This window comes from Protopterus annectens, chromosome 6.part0 (assembly GCF_019279795.1).
Source record: "Protopterus annectens isolate FY-2018-M chromosome 6.part0, PAN1.0, whole genome shotgun sequence".
Lineage (NCBI taxonomy): Eukaryota > Metazoa > Chordata > Ceratodontiformes > Protopteridae > Protopterus > Protopterus annectens.
The window spans coordinates 1,331,158,800-1,331,184,373 of record NC_056737.1 but is presented as its reverse complement, the minus strand read 5'-3'; the positions used below and the strand labels follow the sequence as shown (position 1 = coordinate 1,331,184,373).

At 39.8% G+C, this 25,574-nt stretch overlaps 1 protein-coding gene across 1 annotated transcript in view; it reads right to left on the bottom strand.

The window, feature by feature from the left end:
* Window positions 1-25,574, bottom strand: part of FMNL2 (formin like 2) — a 1,741,163-nt gene that overhangs the window by 705,083 nt on the left and 1,010,506 nt on the right. Inside the window, exon 5 of the mRNA XM_044074902.1 lies at window positions 15,639-15,722. Within this exon, the coding sequence (XP_043930837.1) occupies window positions 15,639-15,722 (84 nt within the window). The remainder of the gene's footprint in view (window positions 1-15,638; window positions 15,723-25,574) is intronic.

The window sequence follows — 25,574 nt, the reverse complement described above, 5'->3', positions numbered from 1 at the left end:
TAGGCTGAACTGATTTTTCAATGAGTGACTGAAATTTATTACAGAGAATTGGTGTGGAAGGTAAGTGACTGCAATCAGGAGGGGACTGCCTATCCAACGGGGCAACTTTACCAGAATCCATTTGGGATTGTTGTTTATTGAGGTATTAGCATCAACAGTCACCTTAGGATGAAAGCAAAATTTGAACAATAATAAAGTCCTACCACCTGTTATTTTGCCTGGTCTTGCATCATTGATGTTAACTGTTGGAAGGAAGCTAGGTGAAAAAAGTTTGGGGATTGTTTTTTAAGCCACAACTTGGTGAAAGCATTAATATCAGGTTGTAATGTAATGAAGGTTGAGGGTTGCTAGGTGTGTTAAGGTTGATCCTGATTACCCCTAATTAGAAGTATGAGGATTTTAGGTGCACACTTGTAGATATGTTTAGGTATGCTTTTTAGAAACAAACGAGGCCTAGTGGAATTAGCGGTGATGAAGCATTGTGATCCATGTAGGTATATCAGGTAAGGTAGACAGGCTGTATGAGTGGGACTGGTTGATATGTTTGTGAAAAGAGGCTGTGTGAGTAAGTGTGTTGAGCAGAGTGGAGGGGATGGGGAATAGATTACAAGTGAGCAGAGTAGAAAGGTGTGGATTCACAACATTATGGGTGGGTGTAAGGTTGAGGAGGGAGGGAAAGATTGAGTAAGCTAAGGGGTAAGGATTTAGAAATCAGGAGAGACATGCTAGTGGAATTAAAAAAATGGGAGTGGGGTGGGAGAAACAGAGAAAGGAGCTATAACCAAGTTTGAAGAAATGTGATTAAAGACAGGCTTATTAGATGAAGGGAGGAGCGATAGCATATTGTGGTAACTAGTGATGGAGTAACAGACTGTTGGTGCAGGGGGTACAGAATTCATTTGGGAGATGTATGTAATTACGATAAGTAATGGTAAGAGGATTTGTGAGAGGAGGCAGGATGTTGCAAAGGATTAGTTCTGACATGTAGTTGTATGACAGGGTGGGGTAAAGACACAGCCTGAACAAGCAAGAGGTGACCTAGACAGTTACCTAGGGCCCACTGACTGGGAGAGGCCTGCATTGGCTAAGAGGGTGTCCCATGACCAGGGGGCTGCCACAACAGTTTCTTTTTAATTAAAAACAAAAATCAAATGTCTTCTTTAAGAACCCCCCTCTTAACACCCCTGCATTGATGCACACAAGCCTACTGCTTCCTCTTTTCTTGTCTGCCTTCATGCACAGAATTTAAATACACAGTTGCTCCGCCTGTGGAGTGAAATAATGAATGGTAAGATGCTTCTTCTTCCCATTACAAATGAAAGTGTGTGTGTGTGTGTGTGTGTGTGTGTGTGTGTGTGTGTGTGTGTGTGTGTGTATATATATATATATATATATATATATATATATATATATATATATATATATATAAAATACCCTAAGTAAGGATGGCAGGTTAATCAATTTGCCCAGGTTCAAACCCTGTACCTTGCTTAAAAGAAACAATATCCTGAATCCTCTACATCAACCATGCTTCTCAATTTCCAAAAAAATAGGGACAGGTTTTAAATATTGCTCTCATATACTGTATTGTTTCACCTATGGAGCTTTTCTTTCCAGGCCTCCACTGAAAATAGGCTCTTCTTTGCCCATTGGACTTCCCCGGTCATCAAATTGTATTAAATAAATAATAAATAAATAAATAAAATAAATAAAACAGGTGTTTTGTTATCTTGCATTTTCTGAAGGATATGAAGTCTGAAACTCGAATGTATTAATTATTTAGTGACTTCAATCCTCTGTAGTTTGCCAGACAACACACACATTTAAGAGGAGCAGACCAAAAATATGAGGCAAGAATCTGGACATTCTGTGGAAATGTAGACAGTCGAGAGATATGGCACCAACTACCACAGTGCATTTTCAATGAATTTTAAGTTTCAGTGCATTTTCAAGGAATTGTAAGATTCTCAGTGCATTTTCAAGGAACTGCAAGCTTCAGTGAAATTTTAAGGGAAGAGTTTACTGCTGCTCATGCTAAGTCTGTTTTCAATGTGCAACTGCTTTATTTAGCAAATGATCGGCGTGTGCTACATAATTTGAAAATAGTATTAGTAGCACAACAGGTAACACACTTGCTTTTGATGCAAAAGGACGTGGGTTCTATTCCCATACCATGTAGATGGGACTGCTGATACTGCGTTGTACTTTAAGGGGGGGGGGGGGTGAAGGTGCTGCAGTCCTGAGCGCATCCTCCTTTGGATGAGATGCCTAGTAACTATGAACCTGTTGTTTGTTTGCCATCCTTTCCCTATTGCAATATTACCAGCTAACCAATTTTTTAAATGTAACATAGGAAATCTATTCTCAAGAGCAGCTGGTACTGAATTTGCAGATGAAACACTGAAATATAAAGTTGTTTGCTAGCAGCAACCTCTTCATTACTTACAAATCTCTTTAATGGGGAATTATTCAGATGACTTTTACTTCTGCAGAGATTTTGCATATTGACTGATACTAGTGGACTGTCATGACAAAAGTTTGAGTGGCCTTTTAAGGTTGAAATGTTCTGAATTGGGCAGTTTTGTAATTATTAGTTCATATATTTTGATTCATTGCTTACTGGAAACATGCTGAAAACTACACATTTAAAACACACTCTAACAAGTGCTGCTGTGTTGTACAAGGAATATAACTTAATATAATCAAATCAGAAAAGTGAATTAAAGAACACATGCATGTATGCATGGTCCTAAAGACGTGTGCCAGGGATCTATGGTTTGAAAACAGCTCAAAAGTAAACTTGATCCACCAGTGGCCAGATGCATTTTCTTTGAATGTGGGTTTCAATGCCACTTTAATGAATGTAAGTTTCAAAGGCAGAAACGCTAAGTCTGTTTTTATTGTAAGACTGTATTGTTTTGTTTAGCAAATGTCTATCAGTGTTTGTGCTATAAAATTTGAAATAAAAGTTTTAAGTTAAATCCAAATGTCAGTAATCATTGTAGAAGTAAAAAAAAATAGTATGCACACTGACAGGTTTGAACAGGGCTTATGGTAACTTGGAAAAAATAGCCTAGTAATGGGACACTGGAATGGCTGGGGTGGGGTGTGCAGCTGTGTGTATGTGCCTAGGTCTCCATTTGACCATGATCTGGCTCTGGGTGAGGAGAAGAAATTAAGCATTTCTTCATGGAGATAAATGTGTGGTATGATGTTTTAGAGAAGAACAACTTTAAAAAGAATACTTGGGAGTAAGGAAAGGGGTGGAAATGTTGTGCTGTAAATTCCAGGAGATGAGGGTGGTTGGAGAATTAGTAGTGTGATGACAGCAAAGTGAGAGACAGCACTGGCATTAGTGGTAACCAATCCCTGCGTGCATGCCCGGCAAGTCTGTTAACTTAAAGACGCGTGATCCTGATTGATAATGTGAAATATACCTGATCAAAGCAAGTAAGCTAAATAACAAACTTTATACAATTCTTTAGATCACAGTGAATACTGTAGAAGTAATGGCTCCTGTAAACAGTGGAACTGTGAGGGCTACTGCATGTGTGTGAATACCGAGCAGTCAGTTTAAAATGGGTGAATGGAACTCCTACCAACAAGCACTAGCAAAAGTATCTGCAGTAGGTGTATTATAATAAAAAGGGGAATTAAACAAATGCATATATTATAAGCCCTCGTTATACTGTCATAGCACTGGAATGAGATGCTGAGAAGTTAACACTGGAAAGGGCAGACCAATCTTTTAAGCTCTGTAGCTGTATGGGTCATTGTACAAAATTAGGTGGGTACCTAAAAATGTAAAATAAAATGGAGAAACAGGCTGTTAAAATGACTGTTAATGGGCGAGGAAGTGCAGGAGAAGGCAAGGAATGGTGCTAAAACTGATTCACTTATAATGGATGATATGAATGGAGGTCCAGGTTCAAGAATCAGAGTAGGCAGCTATCAAAAGATGTAGTAAAACGTTAGGTAGGACTGGAAGTATAAGAAAGGCATTATAATAAAGGCAATATTTAATAAACAGTTGACTGGAAAGTATCATGGCACACAGATGAAAACACTGAATAACAGCAAAATCATAATATCTCAAACTAAAGGCCCAAAAACAGGGACACATTTTAAATATTGCTCATACAAAAGTAGAAAGTTGATAGAATAAAAGGTTTTGCCTTAACATGATATTTCTGAAGGGTATAAAGGCTGAAACTCAAATGTTTGTCATTATTTTCTGAATTCAATCCTCAAATATTTGTCAGTGATTTGCCAGAAAACCAGAATTTTATGAGGAACAGACCAAAAATACGAGGCAAAAATCTGGACATTCTGTGAAAATCTGGGCAGTTGAGAGGTATGATTATAGACTCGTCTTCAATACTAAGAAACACAGCATAATTTCCTGTGGTAACTCTAGCATCACTACTGCTTACCGTTCAGATAATAACCCACTTAAACTGACCCAGTGATCAGGTTCTTGGGTATGTACAATGATAACAGACTTTCCTTTGATCACCATGTCTCTGCGATAGTGCACAATGTATCCTTCATGGTATCTCATCAGGGTCTAAAGATATTATGGCCTCACTTTATTCATCCCTTATTACAAAGTTCATTGAATATAATGCACCCTTTGGCATGTAACTCACTAAGCACTTAAAACAGTTTAAGATCTCACCCAAATATATCTTCACTCTTAGTACTATTTGTTAATCTGATACATCAAAAGCCCTGTTCCTATACTCAGCATTATCCAATCTCATGAGGGATGATCTCTGCTTAGCCTTCAGTGTTCTGAATGACCCAGCACTCTGACTCCTCCTAAACAGAACCAGTGGTAAAGTAAGCCTCCGTTTTAGAGACCTAAACCTATACTATCATATAAACACCACCAGATCACATGACAGACACTTAACCAGACATATTCCCACAAATATGGAATAAGTTTCCCTTACATATCAAGCAGAGTGCTTCTCTACCAGCATTTAAAACCAGTCTGGATGACTGGATTTTTTATCACAAATTTTCACTGTGATATGTGGAGAAAGTCTGCTTAATATGGGACACTGTTGGTCTCTACAATGTTGGGTGATGTTGCTGATCTTCCTGATGGTCTCCTTTGGTTGTTAGCTTAGTAAGAACTTATGAACCCTCCCCAAACCTCAAAAGTCAGTATCAGATTTCAGAGAACTATGAGTAACTGAGAAAGTCTACTTAATGGGGGACATTATAAGTCTCCCACAGTACTGGGTGATGTCACTGAGCTTCTCAATGGTCCCCACTCGTTCCTCCTCTGCATGAATTCTTCCCAAACCACAAACATAAATATCCAGACTTCAGAAAAGTATGTGCAACTGAAAGTATAGATAAAAACAACAATATTCAATAAAGCCAGGACATATATAGTTATCATTCTACAATATATCATACATGCTGCCAATAAAGCAAGCAGGAGTTAAGTAGCAATCACTAAAGTTTGAACAAGACCACTTATAAAAATGCAGAGGATGGTGGTGCTTGAGGCATTCACAAGATGGGATGAGATGGAGTGGAAGAAAATAGAGAGCTAAAGATGAGTGATTGCAAACATTGAGAGAATTACTAGTAGGATGATATAAGGAAATTAGTGTCTGAGACGAGGGGATGGTTAGCCTAAGGGGCAGGTGGAACAGTGTGTTGTCGTGACCACAAAACAAAGAACCAAGGGCACTGCACTTTACAACTGACACCCCTGACATTAGTGGGAGCTACAACTGACACCCCTGACATTAGTGGGAGCCAATCAGTCTGCACATGTGCAGTCTGTTCAGGAATGTAAGAAGACCAGTAAGAGACAAGTTAGTGAACTTAAGGAATGGCAGTCTTGACTGATAATGTGAAATATACCTGGTGAAATCATGTAAGCTATGTAACAAACTTTAGACAATGCTTCAGATCACAGTGAGCTTTGTAGCGGTACAGGCTATTACAAACATTGGAACCGTGAGGGCTACTGCCTGTACCTGCTCGAAGATTGAATGGTCTTTCTAAAATGGAGAAGAAGGTATCTCCATATGACAAGCAGTAGCAAAAGTCTCTGCAGTAGGTATGTTATAAAAAAAAGGGGGGCATTAAATAAACACAAATATTGTTACATACCTTTGTTAAAATACTACAGCACAGGGCTGACAGGTTGAAAAGTTCAGAAGGAGCAGGTCAATATTTAAAGCCCTGTAAAAAGCAATAGAGTGGTGATTGCTAAACAAGGGACTTGATCATTCAAGTGAGAGAGAGATAAAAAGTGATATCGGGGGGGAGGGACTCAACAGAGAATGGCTACATTTTGTGTAAAGTGGAGTGAATAGATAGGCAGGCAGATTCAAGGTTCCTAACCTTTGAATAGAAAAGGGCTAAAAAAACAGGAACTTCAAAGAAGGTCCATGTACTCTGAAATAAGAAAATGTTCTTGGGAACTAACAGATTCAGGAGCTGAAGCATACCTCTCAACCACTTATCTACAGAATTAGGGACAAATCCAAAAAAAATCAGGGACCATCAGGGACACTTTTAAAAATATTAATACTTTTAACTTGAGACACTGACAGAATTAAAGAATATAAATTAGCATGCAATTTCTGAAGTAAAAGAGGTCTTCAACTCTAAGTTACTGTCATTATTTGTCACATGTAATCAATCACCTCTTCTCCCAAAATCATCGCTTTTAGGAGGGATTATGAGGGACTAGAGCTAAATTATTGTTATTTTTTTTTAAACAAGAAACATCTTTGTATGACATAGGTAATCATACACTTAACATAAATTAAAATAAACCATACTGACATAATTTTAGTTGCAAACATTATACATCACTTATAATCTATCCAGTCAATGTCAAACATTACATAGTCATTTAAATCCTACCTTCTTTTAAACCTTGTTCCTCCTCTACATTTACTGTTCCCACAATTCCCATTTTTTCCTATGCAATTTGCTCCTACCCTTTTCTAAAGATTCCAGTTCCAGTTGTTTTATCTCCGTTACTATATTCACTACTTCTAGTACAGTAGGTTTACAGCTTGATTTCCATTTTTTAGTAATTGCTTTTCTAGCAGCTACCATAATTAGACTCAATAAGGCTTTGCTGTGTCTAGGCAATTCCGATTATGTATCACAGCCCCAAAAAATATTTCCTTTGTTATACAAATTTTCTAATCCAGGATCTCTGACAGAGTAGTCTGCAGGGAATCTTTAAGTCTGCCACCTCATTACACTCCCAGAAAATATGCTCCCAACTACCTCTTTCTTCCCCATCACACCTTGAACATTGTTGGCCACCTGATAAAAAATTCTTTGGAGTCTACTTGGGGTATAAAATACCTATGAAAACAGTTCAAAGCAAAACTCCTACATCTTCTAGACTTTGTTGCATATTTGAGAGACATACACATATCCCCCCATTATTTCTTTGTGAAATGCTTACCCAAATTCTCTTCCCAATCCTTTCTAACCTCCACTGATTGATTGTTATAGTTATCATGCAGTACTTTGCATGCTCTATTAATTATTCCTTTTTCTAACAACAAATTATGTTCTAGATTCTACTAAAAACTCTACCTGTTCTGATCTTTTGCTTAGGATCCCCCTGTTTCTTTCTCTTTGCCTATACTCTGACATCAATCCTTGATAGGGAAGGCAATCTCTAGTCTGCAGTCCAAATAAATTATTGGCCTCTTCCCATTCTATTACCTTTCCGTCTCTAATTTGCTCCCAATACTTTGATTCTTTTCCTAGGTTTCTTCAATAAATTCCAGCCCCCTCTTGCCTATTGTCTGTATCCCTAATTGCAGTTATCCCGACTGGCAGAATCTCTTTTCACCATTCTCGTGTTGGCTTAGTTCTTAGGCTACTTTCTGCTACTTTATGAATGTAATATTCTGTAAGGTTACTGTTATTTTCTTTAAGGATCTGCATCCAAAATCCCAGTATCTCCTTGTTTCTTGAGCTTGTGACGAAATCAGGGATGGCCCTGTCAGTTGAAAGGTATGAGCTGTACTGGTCCATGGAGGAGTTTTGAAATGCACTAACTGTAGACTATGTCTTCCTGAGACTATGGAATAAAGTGTGAAGGTGTAAGTACTGCTCCAATGGCCAGCTTTTGGGGTGCACTGCCAACATGAAAATCCAAGACTGTTTGAACTGAATTTTGTGGATTAGTCTGGTCTTGTATATAATCCGTAAAAAGTTTGGACAATTTTGTTGTGAGACAGATTTTCTTGAACACTTGTTAGCAGGCAAGTATTTGATTTGTTAACAGGTGAAACAACTGATCCAAAAACATTGTGCAGACCAAAAAGACTGAAAGCATCGACACGATCAAATATGAAAACAATAATGAAGACCGACTTGTCTCCGTTGTTTTAAGTCTTCCTATCTACAAGAAGAAGAATAGTTTTATAATAAAACTGAATTCCAGATTGACAAAGGTGGTAACTAATTATGTTACTGAAGTCTTTCCCATTTGCTATAACACACACACACACACACACACACACACACACACACACACACACACACGCACACACACACACACACACACACACACACACACACACACACACACACACACACACACACACACACGCACACACACACACACGCACACACACTTACTTTCTCTTTCACTGAATGCTTTTTGGTCGACTAACAAAAGATAAACCACAACATATCTATCTATATATACATTCATTTGGTCTCAGAGGACACGGCGGAAATTTGTCTGTTTGGGTTTAAACTACACTGAATGGTGTACTTGGTTAACCATGTGCATGTATATTTTAATAGCAGTATAAGTCAATCTTTCTTAAAAGTGACTTACACTGTTATTGGTTTGCCACTGTGGGTGCTCTGTATGAGACTGCATAGAGTGGATTGCAGGAATATTATCTCCATTGGTGTACAATCTCAGAGTTGGTAAATTAAAGTAATGGGGTGTGCGGGTGCATGGAGGCTTGCTTTACATTTTTTTTTAGTTTTGTTTTTTGATTTGTTTTTGATGGCTAGATGGATTTAGATGCATTGGTTTAGCTGTACTGAAAAGCCATATTTGAGGAATTCAAGTTTTCAATATAAACCCTTATACGTGTATATGAGAAGCTAGACAATTTGTAGTCTTCGTTTGATCATTTTTTTCTAGACTTCCCTCTGCTTAAAGAAGTGAACATTTGAACTCCTGCATGACAGCTATACACATACACACACACACAAACATACACATTTATATTATATATTTACACACACGCATATATCATTGAAAGATACAATATATAGATATAAATAGATATAATATGTGACTTTTGTTTTTTTTTTTGTTTTTTTAATAACCCTGGACTACAGTAAGGAGCCCGAGTAATACTTTCCTAATAGCAGCAAAGGCCTTTCATTTTGCATAAAATTGAAAGGGAGGTCTTGAAAGATGAAAACTGTAGCCTGATTAACCTATATTTTTTTAACATTAATGACATCTTGTAATATCAAATTTTACTGAGTGAAAGAAATGTAACAAAACTTGTTCATAGTCCCAGCTTCGGAGGACGAACCTAATGAACTGCTTCCAGATGAAAATAATAACCTACTTGTAAACACTCTTTATATAATAAGTCTGGGAGAACAAGCTGAACAGATGGATCCCTGCTTTGTGCTGCATCTCAGCATTCTAGAATTCACACAAAACACAGGTTATACCTCCTCGACATCGAATCCAAATAAACTGTTCTTTGACAGAACTGCTTTAGGTAATTTTCCAGGACTTCAACTTTGGTAGCCAATCTTTGCATCAAAGACTAAAAAATCCTAAGAAAACCAGTGAATCAATGACTTAATGTCTGCACTCATTCTCAAATGTTTTAGTGAAGTACTTAACTCATTAGCATGCATGCACCCACACCACAGAGCCATTTTTATTTTTTTTACTTCTATGTGTTACTGTGTTTTCTGCTCACTGAGGTATTTGGAGATATGGAACAATCTGAGAGGATTAGTACCTAAAACTGCACATCTTCTACTGCTACGGAATATGGAATCAGAAAGAGACCACTTGCAGCTGAACAGGTGCCCAGATTTACTATGACAAGGTCAGTAGCACGATCCAGTTTTTTAGTAAATGGTAAATTTGTTTTGATACAAAAAATATAATTCTGTAGCATATCAGATGTATTAGAAACATACTCTCATCACTGAGGGCAAATATGGCTGAAAAGAGCCATCAAGGATAGTTCTAGAGTTTGTCTTTATGACCCCGTGTCCACACGGACACACACACACACACACACACACACACATGCACATGCACACACACACACGCACACACACACACACACACACACACACACACACACACACACACACACACACACACACAAAACCCCACTTCTCACCCTCAAAGCACAAAAGATGGTTTCAGACAGGACTTCATTCCTCTGCAAAACAGAACCAGGAAGGCCAGTAACAGTAAGCATCATACATCTAAAGGTTTAGACATGTTGCTACCAGTTTTCAAATAACTACAGCAGCAAGTGAAAAAATGCTAGATGCATTGATGCTCTCAAGTGCACACTAGAATGGTAACCATTTGAAATGCTGAGCTACGCTACAGCGAGTTCAGAAATGTGGAGACTGAATGGCTAAAAGAACGGACTTACATGAAATAAGTCCAAGATGCCATTTCTCAGAATATTCCCTTTTCTCTGAGGTACGATAATTTCAGAGTTGCACAGAGTTGGTATATTTTATATATATATATATATATATATATATATATATATATATATATATATATATATGTATGTTCACGGGGTGGGGGCTTCCCCCCTGCAAAAAGTTTTAAGGAGAACAGCAATTTTTGAGATTCGCCCTTGGCACATTTCAATAGGGAACCCATTCACATGCCATGTGTGTAACTCCCCCACTCAGTAACTTGTATAATTCCTTAGATCTTGGATTCATCTAAAATATCTTTAAGACGGACTCTATACCTTCCCACAATTATTTGTAGTTAGAACAATCTGCAAAATAATAATATTACATAATAATAACTAATAAAAATAATAACAATATCTATCAGCATACCACTTAACCTCTAGTTAAGATGGAAAGAAATCTGGACAGAGCCTAAAATAATGGGGACAAACGCCCACATATAGGGGCAAATTTTAAATACTGCTCTTATAAATTTAATATATTGTTAATATAACAGGTTAGCATGCAGTTTGAGAAGGATATAAAGTGTCATTTATTAGTGACTTAAATCCTCAGTGATTTGCCAGAAAACCACAAATTTTATGAGGAACAGACCAAAATATGATGCAAAATCCAGACATTTTATGAAAATCTGGAGAGTTGATAGGTATGTCTTTCAGGTAGATAACTGTCTGTAGCTAGAAGCAGCAGCCTTGCAGAATTACAAAGGATAAGTACACTTTGTTGTCCTAATTATGGAATATAAGAAGAGCAAGCAGCTGAATGCTTTGAAAGTTAAGAATGGAGACAATGCCATCTCTTTCTTGTCAGATTATGAGTGACACATGTAAGAACCTGATACACACCACCAAGTAGTTTGTCATAATGGTGACACTATGAGTATCTTAGTACAGGGACACATTTTCCTTGCCACACCATTGGGTGGAGCCATTTACATAATGTATGCACAGAGTGGACAACACTGGATGAGGTACTTCTTATATTATATATTCATGGAATCTCTCTCTCTCTCCTTATCCATCAACCCAGGCATAAACTTTGGCTGTGTGGCATGGTGGACATCTGTTACATTATTCATTTAGAAATGGCAGTGTTTTCACTGTGATTTCTTAATTGGGAAAAAGGTTGGATGAATTACCTAATTTGTTATTTCTGACTGTTTCCTGCAGTGAAATTACATCATGAGAGTTGCTCTGGCCTGAGAGTAAGAGCTGGTAAGGACATAAGCTCGGAAAAGATACCTTACCTGTACAGAAATTATTTTATTTTCAGTTTTGTAACTTCTGAACCTCCTCTTTGTCTTTCCATGCTTTATCTTTTCGCAATGATTATACTGATTTCATCACAGTTCATGACTAGTAGCTACCTATTTTCAGAACTTATATTTCTGTTCTTTTTAACATTCTGCACTGACAGCCTGCTGAATATTAAACCAGAGTTTTACAGTCAGTAGCCCTTACTGTACCATGTCAGTGTGTGATGATGACACAACTATAACCTACATCAGTGGTCTCCAATCTTTTTTGTACCAAGGACGAGTTTCATGTAAGACAATTTTCCATGGACCGGCCATCGCACACATAATAAAAGATAACAAAGTGCATAATATTTATTTATTTGACATTTGTTTACCAGGGAGGTCCGATAGGACTAGAAAACCATTTTCAGCCAAGACCTGGGGAGAAAAGCTCCAAAGTACAATAAAAAGACAATTGGCAATAATTACCAAAAAAAAAGTGTACATTCTGCTTAACAGCATAACACTGATCTACTATGGTCGAGAGGTTAAGTAAACCTAATGGCAACATTATAAGTTTATAAGAGCAATATTTAAAATCTGTCCCTATTATTTGACTCTGTCCAGATTTACTGTGCAAGAGATTGAGTGGCTCTGTCCCTATTATTTGACTCTGTCCAGATTTACTGTGCGAGAGTTTGAATGGTATGGTTGAGAGGTAAGTAAACCTAACGGCAACCTTACTGACTTTCTAAGTTTATAAGAGTAATATTCATACCTCTCAAGTGTACCTCATTACAAGGAACATTCCTCATTTTAGGTCCAAAAAAGCCCATGTTCCTCAAAGTTCCACACTGTAAGGGTCTAGCGCTCATTTAGTGTTATTAATTTTTTTAGCTGATCATAGTAAATAGTCCTGAATTATACTGATTCATCAAAATAACTTTTATTAAGTATAAAGTATAAGTTGTTAGCAAGCTGTTAGTAGGTGTTCCACATTTTGCTCATTTCTTCCACACTATAAGAGGTGATGTTCCTCATTTTGGAGATGAAAGGTTGAGAGCTATGGCAATACTTAAAATGTGTCCCTATTTATTTACCTCTGTCCAGATTTATTGTGCGAGAGGTTGAGTGGTATGGTCGAGAGGTACTTAACCTAATGGCAACCTTACTGACTTTCTGCATTTATAACAGCAATATTTAAAATATGTCGCTATTATTTGTGGCTCTGTCCAGATTTACTGTGTGAGAGGTTGAGTGGTGTGGTCGAGAGGTATGCAAACCTCATTGCTGCTGCTGCTCACTCTTGTCTCTCTGTCTTTGTCTCTGTTACACACACACACACACACACACACACACACACACACACACACACACACACACACACACACACACACACACACAGAGTCTCTTTTGCTTTCATGCAAGCATTCACTCACACAAGATCGCTCTCACGCAGTCTCTCACACATGCAGTCTCTTTTGCTTTCATGTATGCATTCACTCACACATTCAGACAGAAACATATACACACACACAAACATACACAACCACATACATACACACGGTCTCTTCTACTTTCATGCATGCATTCACTGATACTCACGCACAAACAATTTTTTCAGTTTCCTTGACTTTTATTTTACACTCACTAGACAGCAAAAGTGCCACTTAGCAAGTGTAAAATAACAGCTCGATTGATCTCATTGCTCACTCTCTCTGAAACACACACACACACACACACACACACACACACACACACACACACACACACACACACACACACACACATTCTGCTTTCATGCATGCATTCACTCACACAGACAAACAGACACACAAACACACTCATACACATACATACACACATTAATTTGTTTCACTCTGTGCCTGGTGGCCTGGTAACAAATGATCCGCAGCCTGGTAGTTGGGGACTGCTGCACTACATGGATGTAGGCACTCTTTAATTCTGTCTCTTTTAACATTTCTTACCCATTGCTTGCTGTAAGGCATGCTTAAATTATGTTCTGTGCTTACATCTGTCATGGCCTGCTGTGAGGTGTACTGCATGTATATGTGTACGGCAGGTGCCTGCTGTGAGGGTTACTGCATGTACATGTGTATAGTAGGTGTCTCCTGTGAGTTGTGTTATATGTACATGTGTATGGCAGGTGCCTGCTGTGAGGTGTACTGCATGTACATGTGTACGGCAGGTGCCTGCTGTGAGGGTTACTGCATGTACATGTGTACATGTATAGCAGGTGTCTGCTTTGAGCTGTATTACATGTATATGTGTACGGCAGGTGCCTGCTGTGAGATGTACTACATGTATATGTGTACAGCAGGTGCCTGCTGTGAGGTGTACTGCATGTATATGTGCATGGCAAGTGCCTGCTGTGAGGTGTACTGGATGTATATGTGTACAGCAGGTGCCTGCTGTGAGATGTACTACATGTATATGTGTACGGCATGTGCCTGCTGTGAGGTGTACTGCATGTACATGTGTACGGCAGATGCCTGCTGTGAGGTGTACTGCATGTATATGTGTTACGGCAGGTGCCTGCTGTGAGATGTACTACATGTATATGTGTATGGCAAGTGCCTGCTGTGAGATGTACTACACGCATATGGGTACGGCAGGTGCTTGTTGTGATTTGTACTGCGTGTATATGTGTACAGCAGTTGTCTGCTCTGAGATGTACTACATGTATATGTGTACAGCAGATGCCTGCTGTGAGGTGTACTGCATGTATATGTGTATGGCAGGTGCCTGCTGTGAGGTGTACTGCATGTATATGTGTATGGCAGGTGCCTGCTGTGAGGTGTACTGCATGTATAGGTGTACAGCAGGTCACCATGGATGTATACAAGCTGCCTAAGTCTATGCCATGCTGGGGGTACTAGCTACGATACATTATCACTCATATTGTATCTGTATGTAGACAGCAGTGCCAGGTTTGCAGACTTTGGCCAACAGCCGATGCTTTGTATCTTATCCCATATATTTGCAAAGTCGAAATGCAATTACTGCAGGCAGCAGAGATGTGGGTGGGATGCTGCCCAACACACTCTATTCCCATGCATTGTTCTTTACTGCACTTTGCAGGCTCTAGTTCTTTCCCAAGGTTCTTTGTATTGAGTGTTTCACGACTGTCCTAGTCATTCTGCTGTTGGCACTATGGCACTTTCTGCTTATTTGCAGATGAGTTCTATCTCTTGCTGTTTGTATCGACTGTGGACCCTGAGCTACATGTTTCTGTTGAAGTATTGACTTTTTGTGAATGAAACATCACTTCACATTCATGATTTGTAAGACTTGAATCACACAAAGTAACTCCTCATTTTCTGACTGTGGTACTGTAACTTAAGGACACACTAATGTTAACTCCCACATTTCCCTTGACTGGACACTATTCTGGTTATGAATATTCAATGCCAGCACTTGACACAATGAGCATTACAAAATCATACTTATGTTTAAATATTAACTGAGAAGAGACCAACGTTTTTGCATACAGATGTTATGAAAACAAAAACACAGGATGCAAACTTTGAAAGAAAACTCTAAATATTAAACAGCTATGCTCTTCCTGAAGCAACACCAGCTGTCCTGAGTATTAATATACACCACCCATTTCAAAAGTAACATTGACAAAGTAGTAGTTACTTACGTGACAGCATATTGTGCAAAGGAAAGATATTCCACCAAGACATCCAGGCCTTTGTTTTCTTCATTTAAAAATTCACGAACCCATCTGTTCCAGTTGGGGAAAAAAAAACGAAAAATGTTATGAAGAAAATCTAGAAATATGTCTAGAATAAGAAAATAACCTAAAATATATACTTCAGGGGCAAGCAAGTCCATCTGAAAATTGTATTCTAGTGGTAAACTTTCAGTGAGACTTACACAATGTAGAAAATATCATGCATAAAATACTCTTACATGTACGTATTTACATATCGCTTAGTATTCAATTAACTTTAACGCAAAGACAGAAAATCAGACCTGAAGAAAAATGTTGGTGAATGCATGTCATATGTTGTTTTGATTTGCGCTCAATCTGGAAAAATCAGCAGAAAATTGCTTAAAAAAGAGATCATGGCTGGATTCACTCCATTCTTCATACACCCTTGACTTCTGCAAATTGCAAATGTTCCTAAGAACTCATAGTTAAAAGAAGAAAAGAATCCCTGCGCAGCGCTTTATTAAAGACCACTGTCAGTCTAGGGGTGTTGCAATTAAACTGTGACTTTTGTGCCAGAGCTTCTCATCATCTAACAAAGTTCTAAACAGCAGCCCAAACCGCAGCAGACAAACAGTGCTGCAGAGAGAGCTCCTTTAATGACTCAAAAAAGGACAAAGCCAAACTGGCACTGGTTACATTTTGTTATGGATCTGGTCCCCAAATCCTGAATCCAAGTTCTTCAAGTCTGTATTTATGAAGCTGCAGACCTTTAAGCTTTGTAAGGAAACCAGTCTGTTCCAGCAAATCAATTGTTGTCATGTACAAAGTTCACACGTGTTATTGCAGTGAGATTGCTAGTTAAGAGTGGCTTGATTGTTCAATAAATGAAAATTTCAAATGTGGCAAACTTTTCTCCATGCCAATTATATTTAAGCTATAAGCAGACTACTGTAAAGACAGAAATACATATGTAAATAAGACATGTTAAACAATTGTTGCAATGCTAGCAAAACTAAGGGCTGTAATATTGGACAACAATACTGGATGTGCCTGAATGTAAATGCTCATATGATGGAAGCATTAAGACAGCATCTAACTGGTTATAGCATACTTTCAGGTACTACAATAACACTTACCGACTAGTGAATAAAGCCACTTTTCAGAACAGAAGGTAAACAGAAGAATGGACTTTCATTTTCAGAAAAGATTGATAAAACATGCAAATACAAAAATGTGAAGACATCATCTAAAAATGCTCCTAAAAAAGGATACCACACTCTTAGAAGAGGCACTAAAAACCTAAAATGTTCTTTTCCCTTTCCTGCGCAGTACAAAGAATCCATCTCAACTGAAAACCATACCGCAACCTTCAAAAACAGATAAATAAACAAACATATCCTAAAATCTATGCATGGTATTTTATAGGTTCTCTTTGATCTCTTACACCTCCAAAACAAATGACAATTAATACTTGAACTAAAGACTTGGAATCGTTCTCAACAAATAAATGGCAAACGTCAAGTCCCATGGCTCAGAGCGATAACACTCTTACTGCACCCCAGATAACCAGAGTTTGACTAGTGGCACTAGCGGGACTGGACAGTGAGGATGGGAGAAAGTGGCTGATGCCAGAGGGAGGCTGCTTGGGCTTGCTGCAACAGCAACATTAAAAGCCAGACAAGTTGTATGCTGCATGTACTGTTTGGTTGGGAGGTTATACATACAAGGAAGCTCACATACACCTCCCACAGGCAGAAATCATGGTACTCATAAGGCTTCCTGAGGGTTGGAGAGGGTTGGGGCACACTTTTCTATTTTATTTTATTTGACATTTGTTAACCAAGTTGGTCCAACTGAGCCATTGGCCCATTTTCATTAGAGACCCAAGGAGAAAAGCTCCAAATACATAAACTATAATATTGCTAGGAAGTATATACAATTATAGGTAAATCAAATTTGATACAGCATATACAATTAAATCACATCTGATACAGTGATGCAACAAAGGTAAGTTTATACAGTGACTCTTTAGAAAGAACATAAGAATAGTATGACACAAGAAAAGAAGCCATAAAACCTTTTCTATGAAAGCCGCTTGGGACAAGGTTCAGGGGGAAGATTACAGGGGCATGTCTTGTGGTGGATTAGGTATTGTCTGAGTGAGTTCTTAAAATTGTGGATCTGGGGGAAGCTTGTTCCAAAGGTGGGCAGGAGAGTACCTGTATAAGTTCTGTCCAGCAGATTTGTTGGGTTTGTGGAGTTGAAGCAGGCATTGGTCAGAGCTCCTAAGAGGTTGGGTGGGGGTATACAGTGAGACTAGGGAGGAAATACTTGAGCAGGAGGAGGGTTTATTGATAATGGAGTGGATTATGAGTAGCTGGGTATGTCTAAGGTGATTAAGAAATTTAAGCCATTTAAGTGACTTGAGGGCCAGACAATGGTGAGTTTTGGCTGGGAAATTGGTGGCAAATCCGGCCACTTTGTTATATGTGGATTCAAGCTTGGAGAGTAGAGTAGACTGGAGGTAAGGAAAGATTTGAGAGCTATAGAAGAGGTTGGGAAGGAGGTGGGCATTGGCTAGTATAATTCTAGATTCTGGGGTGAGGAATTTTTTGTTTCTGTATAGGAGGCCAAGCTTTTGATGGGTTTTGTTAATGCATTGATGAATGTGAAGGTCGAATTTTAGCTGGTCATCTATGATTACTCTGAGGACCTTAGTATGATTTTCTGGAGCTATCATGGTATTGTTGAAAGAAGAGATGGTAGAAGAAGATTTAAGAAGGTAAAGTCATTTTGGAAGAAACATTAGGAGTTTTGTTTTGTTGGGGTTGCGTATGAGCTGGTGTTTTGTTAACCAGGTTTCTGTGAGGTTGAAAGATGTTTGTGTGAGGGTTAGAAGGTCAGTTGGGTTATCAGCTGTGGATATGATGATTGAGTCATTGACGTACTGTATAAGGGATGACTGGGGACAGGATTTGTGGAGTTCATTGATAAAGATGTTAAAGAGGAAGGGTCCAAGGATGGAACCTTGTGGGACACCAGTTTTGATGGGGAGAAAGGGAGAGAAAGCAGATAGTCATTTGACAGATTTGTGGCGGTCTGAGAGGTAACTGCTAAACCAGGATATAGCTGTGGTGGAAAGGTTAAGTTGAGAGAGTTTTGAGAGAAGGACAGGGTGGGAGACAGTGTCAAAGGCTTTGGACAGATCTAGGAATAGGTAGGATATGAGCTTATTATTGTCTCTGGCTAGGGAGATGGTGTTGGTAAAGGAGATGAGAGCAGTGGAGGTGCTGTGGTGTGGGCGAAAGCCATGGTGAGTAGGGGTGATCACGTTACCTTCTAAGAGGTGGGTCATGATTTGTTTGTGTACACAGTGTTCAAGAATTTTGGAGAGGGGGAGAAAATACTGCTATTGGTCGAAAGTTAGAAAGTTCTGAGGAATTGGTGCCTTTCTGTAAGGGTATGATGTAGAATCTTTTCCAAAGAGCTGGAACAGTTGATTCAGTGATGGAGAGGTTAATTAGGATGGAAAATGGGTAGGCTATAGATGTAGCAGTGTGTTTTAGAAATAGAGAAGGGAGGTTATCTTCTGATGGGGAGTATGGTTTGAGCCTTAGGAGGAGTTTCTTAATGTAGCTTGCGGGGATATGCTTCAGAGAGACCGGGGAGATATTGTAAGGGGAAGATGGAGGTAGTGAGGAAAAGGAGGGGGGAGAAGTTTGCATAAGTTTACTTATGGTGTCAATAAAATAGGAGTTAAAGATGGCTGCAGTTTTGAGAGGTGAGTTGTTGGGGAAGGGGCTGGGTGTGAATGTATTACCAGGGTGGAGGATTTGGCTGATAGTGTTCCAGAAAGTACAGTTGTGTACACTTACCATAAATGTAGATGTTCGAGTGTATTCACTGTCGCAGTCATTACATTTGGGTAATCTGCTGGCAGGTTGCCCTCAGTCGGCCTGATTAACAAATTCTTGGGTCCTGCGTCGGTTGCTGTCCCTTCTTCCATGACGTCAGGTCGTCAGGGGTATAAAACATGCAGCCAACGCCATTACATCAGTTTTTCTTGCCCCTGATGTCAGGTGCCCCCCAAATGGGGAGCCAAATATTTAAGTAATTAAAAACACAAAAATATACCTCCAAACAAAAGCAAATACACCAAAAAGGCTTTTAAGCATAGTAAAGGAAAGAAGAGGTAAAGTAAGAGAAGAAACAGGGGGTTGGATGGAGGGTAACCAGGACTGCAACAGTGAATACACTCAAACATCTACATTTATGGTAAGTGTACACAACTGTACTATGTTCTTTGTGTTTCACTGCTGCAGTCATTACATTTGGGTAGATTCCCAAAGCTATGGTTGGGAGGATGGATTTATACAGCATTAGGACCAGCTATAAGGCCATGCAAGACAGCAGAGGCAAAGCCAGTTCTGGATTTAGAGAAGACAGGTAAATGGCAATGTTTAGTGAATGCATGAACTGAGCTCCAGGTAGCAGCTTCTAGAATGTCTCTGGTAGGAACAACTCTGAGAAAGGCTGTAGAAGTAGATGCAGCCCTGGTGGAATGAGATCTGATCCTCTGGGGTATAGTTTTACCATGGTGCATATAGCAGAAACAAATACAATGGCTTATCCATTTGGAAATAGTCTGCTTTGAAATAGCCTTTCCCTCTGCCCCTGCAGCAAATGCCACCAGTAGTTGTTCAGATTTTCTTTGAGATTTTGTCCTGTTTAAGTAAAATCTAAGTTGTCTGTGTACATCCAATGAATACAGAATCAGTTCCCCCTTGTTCTGTGGATTGGGAAAGAAAGTTGGCAAATGAATGGTCTGATTAAGAGCTACACTGGATACCACCTTAGACATGAAGGATGGATTGGTCCTGAGAGACCCCCTGTCCGCATGAAAAAATAATGAAAGTCTCCACTGCCATAAGAGCCTGTAATTCGGAAATCCTTCTAGCTGAAGTGACTGCTAAAAGGAAAGCTGTTTTCCAGGAGAGAAATTTTAAGTCTGCAGTAGCAGCTGGCTCGAAAGGAGGGAGAGTGAGTTTTTCCAATACAAAATTGAGGTCCCAGGCAAGGGTTGGAGCTCTCCTGGGTGGTCTTAAGTTTTTGGCCCCTCTGAGATACTGCTTTAGCAGAGGATGAGAGAAGAGGGGAGGTTCTGTGTTATAATGAGCTGAAATGGCTGAGGCATGGATTTTTATGGAAGAAAAGGACAGGCCCTTGTGAAGCATCTCAGTTAAATATTGTAAAATCTGAGGAATATTGGGCACTGGTTGTGCTTATCCCTTGTGACTGATTCCAGGCACAGAATCTTTTCCATTTGTCAGCATAAGATTTTCTAGTACTAGGCCTTCTTGCCTCCAAAATGACATCCATCACAGGTTTGCTGAGGGATGCCAAGGGTGAATTTAGGTGATAAGCCACACTGCAAGATTCAAAGCTTGGAGCTGAGTGTGCAGAATTTGGTTGTTCTGCTGAGACAGTAAGTAAGGTGTCTGAAGCAGGTGCCACGGTGGAAGGTGTGACACATGGCGCAGGAGTGGGTACCAGTGTTGGCGAGGCCAGTCTGGAGCAATCAAAATAATTTTTGGTTTGTCCTGTTTGACTTTTAGTAGAACTTTGGAGAGCAGAGGCAGAGGGGGAAAGGCATAGACTGACAGGTTTTTCCAGCTGAATGATAGAGCATCCACTTTCCAGGCTTTTTTGTGATGAGTTCTTGTGCAAAACTTGTCCAACTGATAGTTCTGGGGTGAGGCAAAAAGATCTATATCTGGACTCCCCCATTTGCGTGCCAACATGTTGAAAATCCGTGGTTCCAGTTTCCATTTGTGTGGGTCCATGAGATTTCTGCTTAGTCCGTCTGCCAGAGTATTCAGCTTTCCTGGCAGGAATTGAGCTTGTAATTGAATTTGATAGGTCAAGGCCATGTTCCACAATGCCATGGCTAGTCTGCAAAGGGGATAGGAGTGTGTACCCCCCCCCTGCTTGTTTATGTACCACATAACTGTGGTGTTGTTTGTCTTTATCAGTAATTGTCCTGGATGTAGGTAGTCCTTGAAGGCTGTCAGTGCATTCTGTACAGCTAGCATCTCTTTTTGAATGATATGAAGGTGCATTTGATTTGGGCTCCATTTGCCCTGAATGCACTTTCCTGCCAGATGAGCCCCCGAAGCATAATCTAATGCATCTGTAGTTAGGGTTTGGGCGGCAGGGGGTGGAGTGAATGGCAGTCCCTTGTTTTGGTGGCAGGCCTCTGCTCACCATAGGAACTCTAGTTGCAGGCAAGGAATTATAGGAATCATTGTTTCCAAGCTGTGACAATGTTGACTCCATAAACTCGTTAAGTACCACTGAAGTTTCCTCATATGCAGTCTTGCATATGGAATTAGAAGAATGCAGGAGGCCATGAACCCCTAGGCTTGCAGAATTTGCCTTGCAGATAGGAGGGGTTTTGTGGCTACCTGTTTGAAGTAAGTCACCAAATGAATTTGCTTTTCTGGCATAAGGTAAGCCATCTGGGCAGCTGTATTTAAGCTTGCACCCAGGTATGTAATTTTTTGAAAGGGTACCAGTTGTGATTTCTTTTTGTTTATGGTGTACCCTAGACAAGTTAGAACCTTTTTTACAAACACCAGATGTTTTTGAAGACTGTCCCTGTTTTCTGCCTGAATTAGACAATTGTCCAGGTATGGATATATTTGAATATTTCTTTGCCTGCAAAATGCAATTACTGGAGCCAGGCACTTTGTGAAGACCCTGGGCGCAGTAGATAAGCCAAAGAGCAGTGCAGAGAACTGGTAATGCAAATAGCCTGCTTTGAAGCAGAGGTATCTTCTGCAAGATTCCCTGATTGGGATATGCAGGTAAGCCTCTTTTAAGTCTAGAGTTACCAACCAGGCATCTTTGCCTAGCATAGGAAGTAACTGCTGAAGAGTCAGCATCTTGAATTTTTGAATGTCCAGAAATGTGTTTAGAGTAGATAAGTCCAGAATTGGACGCCATGATTTGTCTTTTCTGGGCACCAGAAAAAGTCTTGAATAGAAACCTTGTCCCTTTTTCCTCTTCTATGACTGGTTGAATAGCTCCCAAGTTCATGAGAGACAGTACTTGTTTTTGGGCCTCTGCCCACTGATTTGGGGGCAGGTCTGGCCATTCGTTTCGGATTGGCAACGTGTGGAAATTAAATCTGTAACCCTGGGATACTATATTTAAAAGCCATTTGTCCTGTGTTATAAGTTGCCAGTTTCTTACATGAAGTGCCAGTTTCCCCCCAAAGGGGCAGCTGAAAGGTAAGTGCTTGGTAAGTGTAGAGGGAAGTCATTGAGACTGCTTACCATAGGGAGGTGCCTTGTTGTTTCCAGATTTGAAGGAGGAGGCACCCCATTGTTTTGTTCTAAACGTCCCTTGTGACTGAAACCTGGAGCCTTTGGAATGTCTGGGTTTGACTTGAGAGACTCTCGAAGGAACTGGAAAGGACCAGTTCTTAGTAGGCCAGTGCCTACTAAATCTTGGAGGTTGCACTTGTAAGAAATCTTTCACAGTTTGCATAGATTTAGCTTTATCTTCCATCTTTTTTAAAACTTCCTCAGCCTTATTACCAAAGAGATGGTCCTGTTGTAATGGAGCATCCAACAATTTTGCTTTAACATGATCAGGCAGAGTTTGTTCTTTGAGCCAAGCATGCCTTCTTAGCACAGAGCCAGTCACAGCAGCCCTGCAAGAGGTCTCCATAGAATCTAAAGCACATTGCAAAGTATGTTTTCCAACTTGTTCAGCTGAATGCAATAAATCCTGTAAATATTTATTTTCCACACAGTCAGAAATTAACATAATTTTCTGTTTAAGCAGTTCCATGATATGCTGCTGGTAGCATATGAAATTGATAGTTTAAAGCCTTGATTGCCAAGGTTGCAGAAGTGTAAACCTTCTTACCCCATCTATCCAGAGCCCTGGAATCTCTATCAGAAGGGGTAGGAGTTTTAGCAGTAGAGGCCTTAATGCCCTTGGGACCCTGAGAAATGGTTTCAGGATCTGTAATTGGACTTTTGAAAAGGAATTGTGGGAGTCAGGAACCCTGTAGTATCTGTCTGGCTTACAAGGAGCCGGAGGCAGAGAATCAGGAGCCATACTAGATTCTATAAAAACATCATCAACAATGTCTAAGACATGAGGTATAGCCAAAGGCCTATGTTGAGGAAGAAGAAGAAAATCCCTAAGTCTCTTTTTAGATTCAGAGAAATCCTGACTTTCCTAGTGGAAATTTTCCCATAAGGTATGTAAAGTTTCCCCAAAAGAAAAATCCTCAGGGGGAGAAACAGAAGTAATGGAATCTTCTGCATCAGAGTCCTCATAAGTAGGAATATACAAATCCCGTTCATTAGAAGAGTCAGAAGAAATAGAATCCTGTTCTGAAGATTCATAATCAATGTCTTGCCTAGGCCTCTTAGGGGGGGGGGGGGGGTTGGCTATCCCTGATCAGTGTAATTAAATCTTCAGCCATTTTGATCATTTGTTTTTTAGGCATAGGGGCCTGCACATGTGGCCCAGGCGTCCGTTTTTTAGACATAGATTTAGATTTTGGCCTTAGTTTTGAAGATGGCGTCAGTCTAATATACAAATCTATAGGCCTGAAAACACCCTCAGAAGCCAGTGCCTGTACAGCAGCTCTGGACCCATCTAAGGTAGAGACATCCATGGGTTCCATATTTGAAGCATCTCGCGGCATACCGGACTCCGAATGGGTCTCAGTAGAGGCCTGTGAATCAGAAGTAGCGGGTATCAGGGGCTGTGAAAGCGCCTCACTGAGCACCGGCGAACTGGCGATTGGCTTAGGAGAAATGTCGTCGTCAGTTTTGGACCTCAATGGCCTGTCTCTGTCTTTTTCTTTGCGTTTTTTAGGTATTCCGGTAGTCGGATTGCTAACCAATGACATTTCTGGATAATTAAAACGTGAGCCAAAATATTTAGAAGCAAAAATATACCGAAGTTTAATAGTGCATTGATTAAATTTAGCACAAAACCGACAGCAAAGCACATTGTGATCAGGGCCTAGGCAAGGAATACAGTACAAATGAAAATCCTTATGAGGTATTTGCTTCCCACAAGTAATGCAATTATTAACTTTTACTGACATCAGTAAGGAGCAAGAAAAAGTTTCCCCAATGGGGTACTTAGCTTTTTAGTTGAAGACTTTGGTTCTGAAACTCGAAAATGAAAATTTCAGGAGTCAGCCAACCGGCACTTGCGAACTCCTTCGGGCAACACATGGCAAGAAAGACTGATGTAATGGTGTCGGCTGCATGTTTTATACCCCTGACGACCTGACGTCATGGAAGAAGGGACAGCAACCGATGCAGGACCCAAGACTTTGATATTCAGGCTGACTGAGGGCAACCTGCCAGCAGATTACCCAAATGTAATGACTGCAACAGTGAAATGCTTTTTATCATGATTAATTTGTTTTTAAGTGAGGTTGCGGAGTTCCCTGTAGGTTTGGTAGTGGGAGGGTGATTTAGTCTTGGACCAAAGTTTCCAGGCAGTCTCTCTTTTTTGAATAAGTGTCCAAGAGGAGTACGTGAGCCAGGGGGAGGTGAGAGATCTGACTCTAACAGTACGTGGAGGAGCAAGGGAGTTGAGTATGTTGAGGAAGGTGATGTTAAAGTATGATACGGCATTGTCAAGGGTAAGGTTAAGATGGTGGACTAGTCTATTTCAGAGAGATAGTTATTGAAAGTATCAGGATTGAAGGTGGACAGTTTCTGACATTCTTTAAATTTATGGGGTTAAGGGATGTGGGGGGGGAGTCGGAGGGTACGTATTGGGCAATGGTTGCTGATGGAGTCAGGTAGAGTTTCAGTTTGAGGAAAGAGGTTGGGATTACTAACAAGAATCCAGTCAATGATGGAACTGGAATTTGTG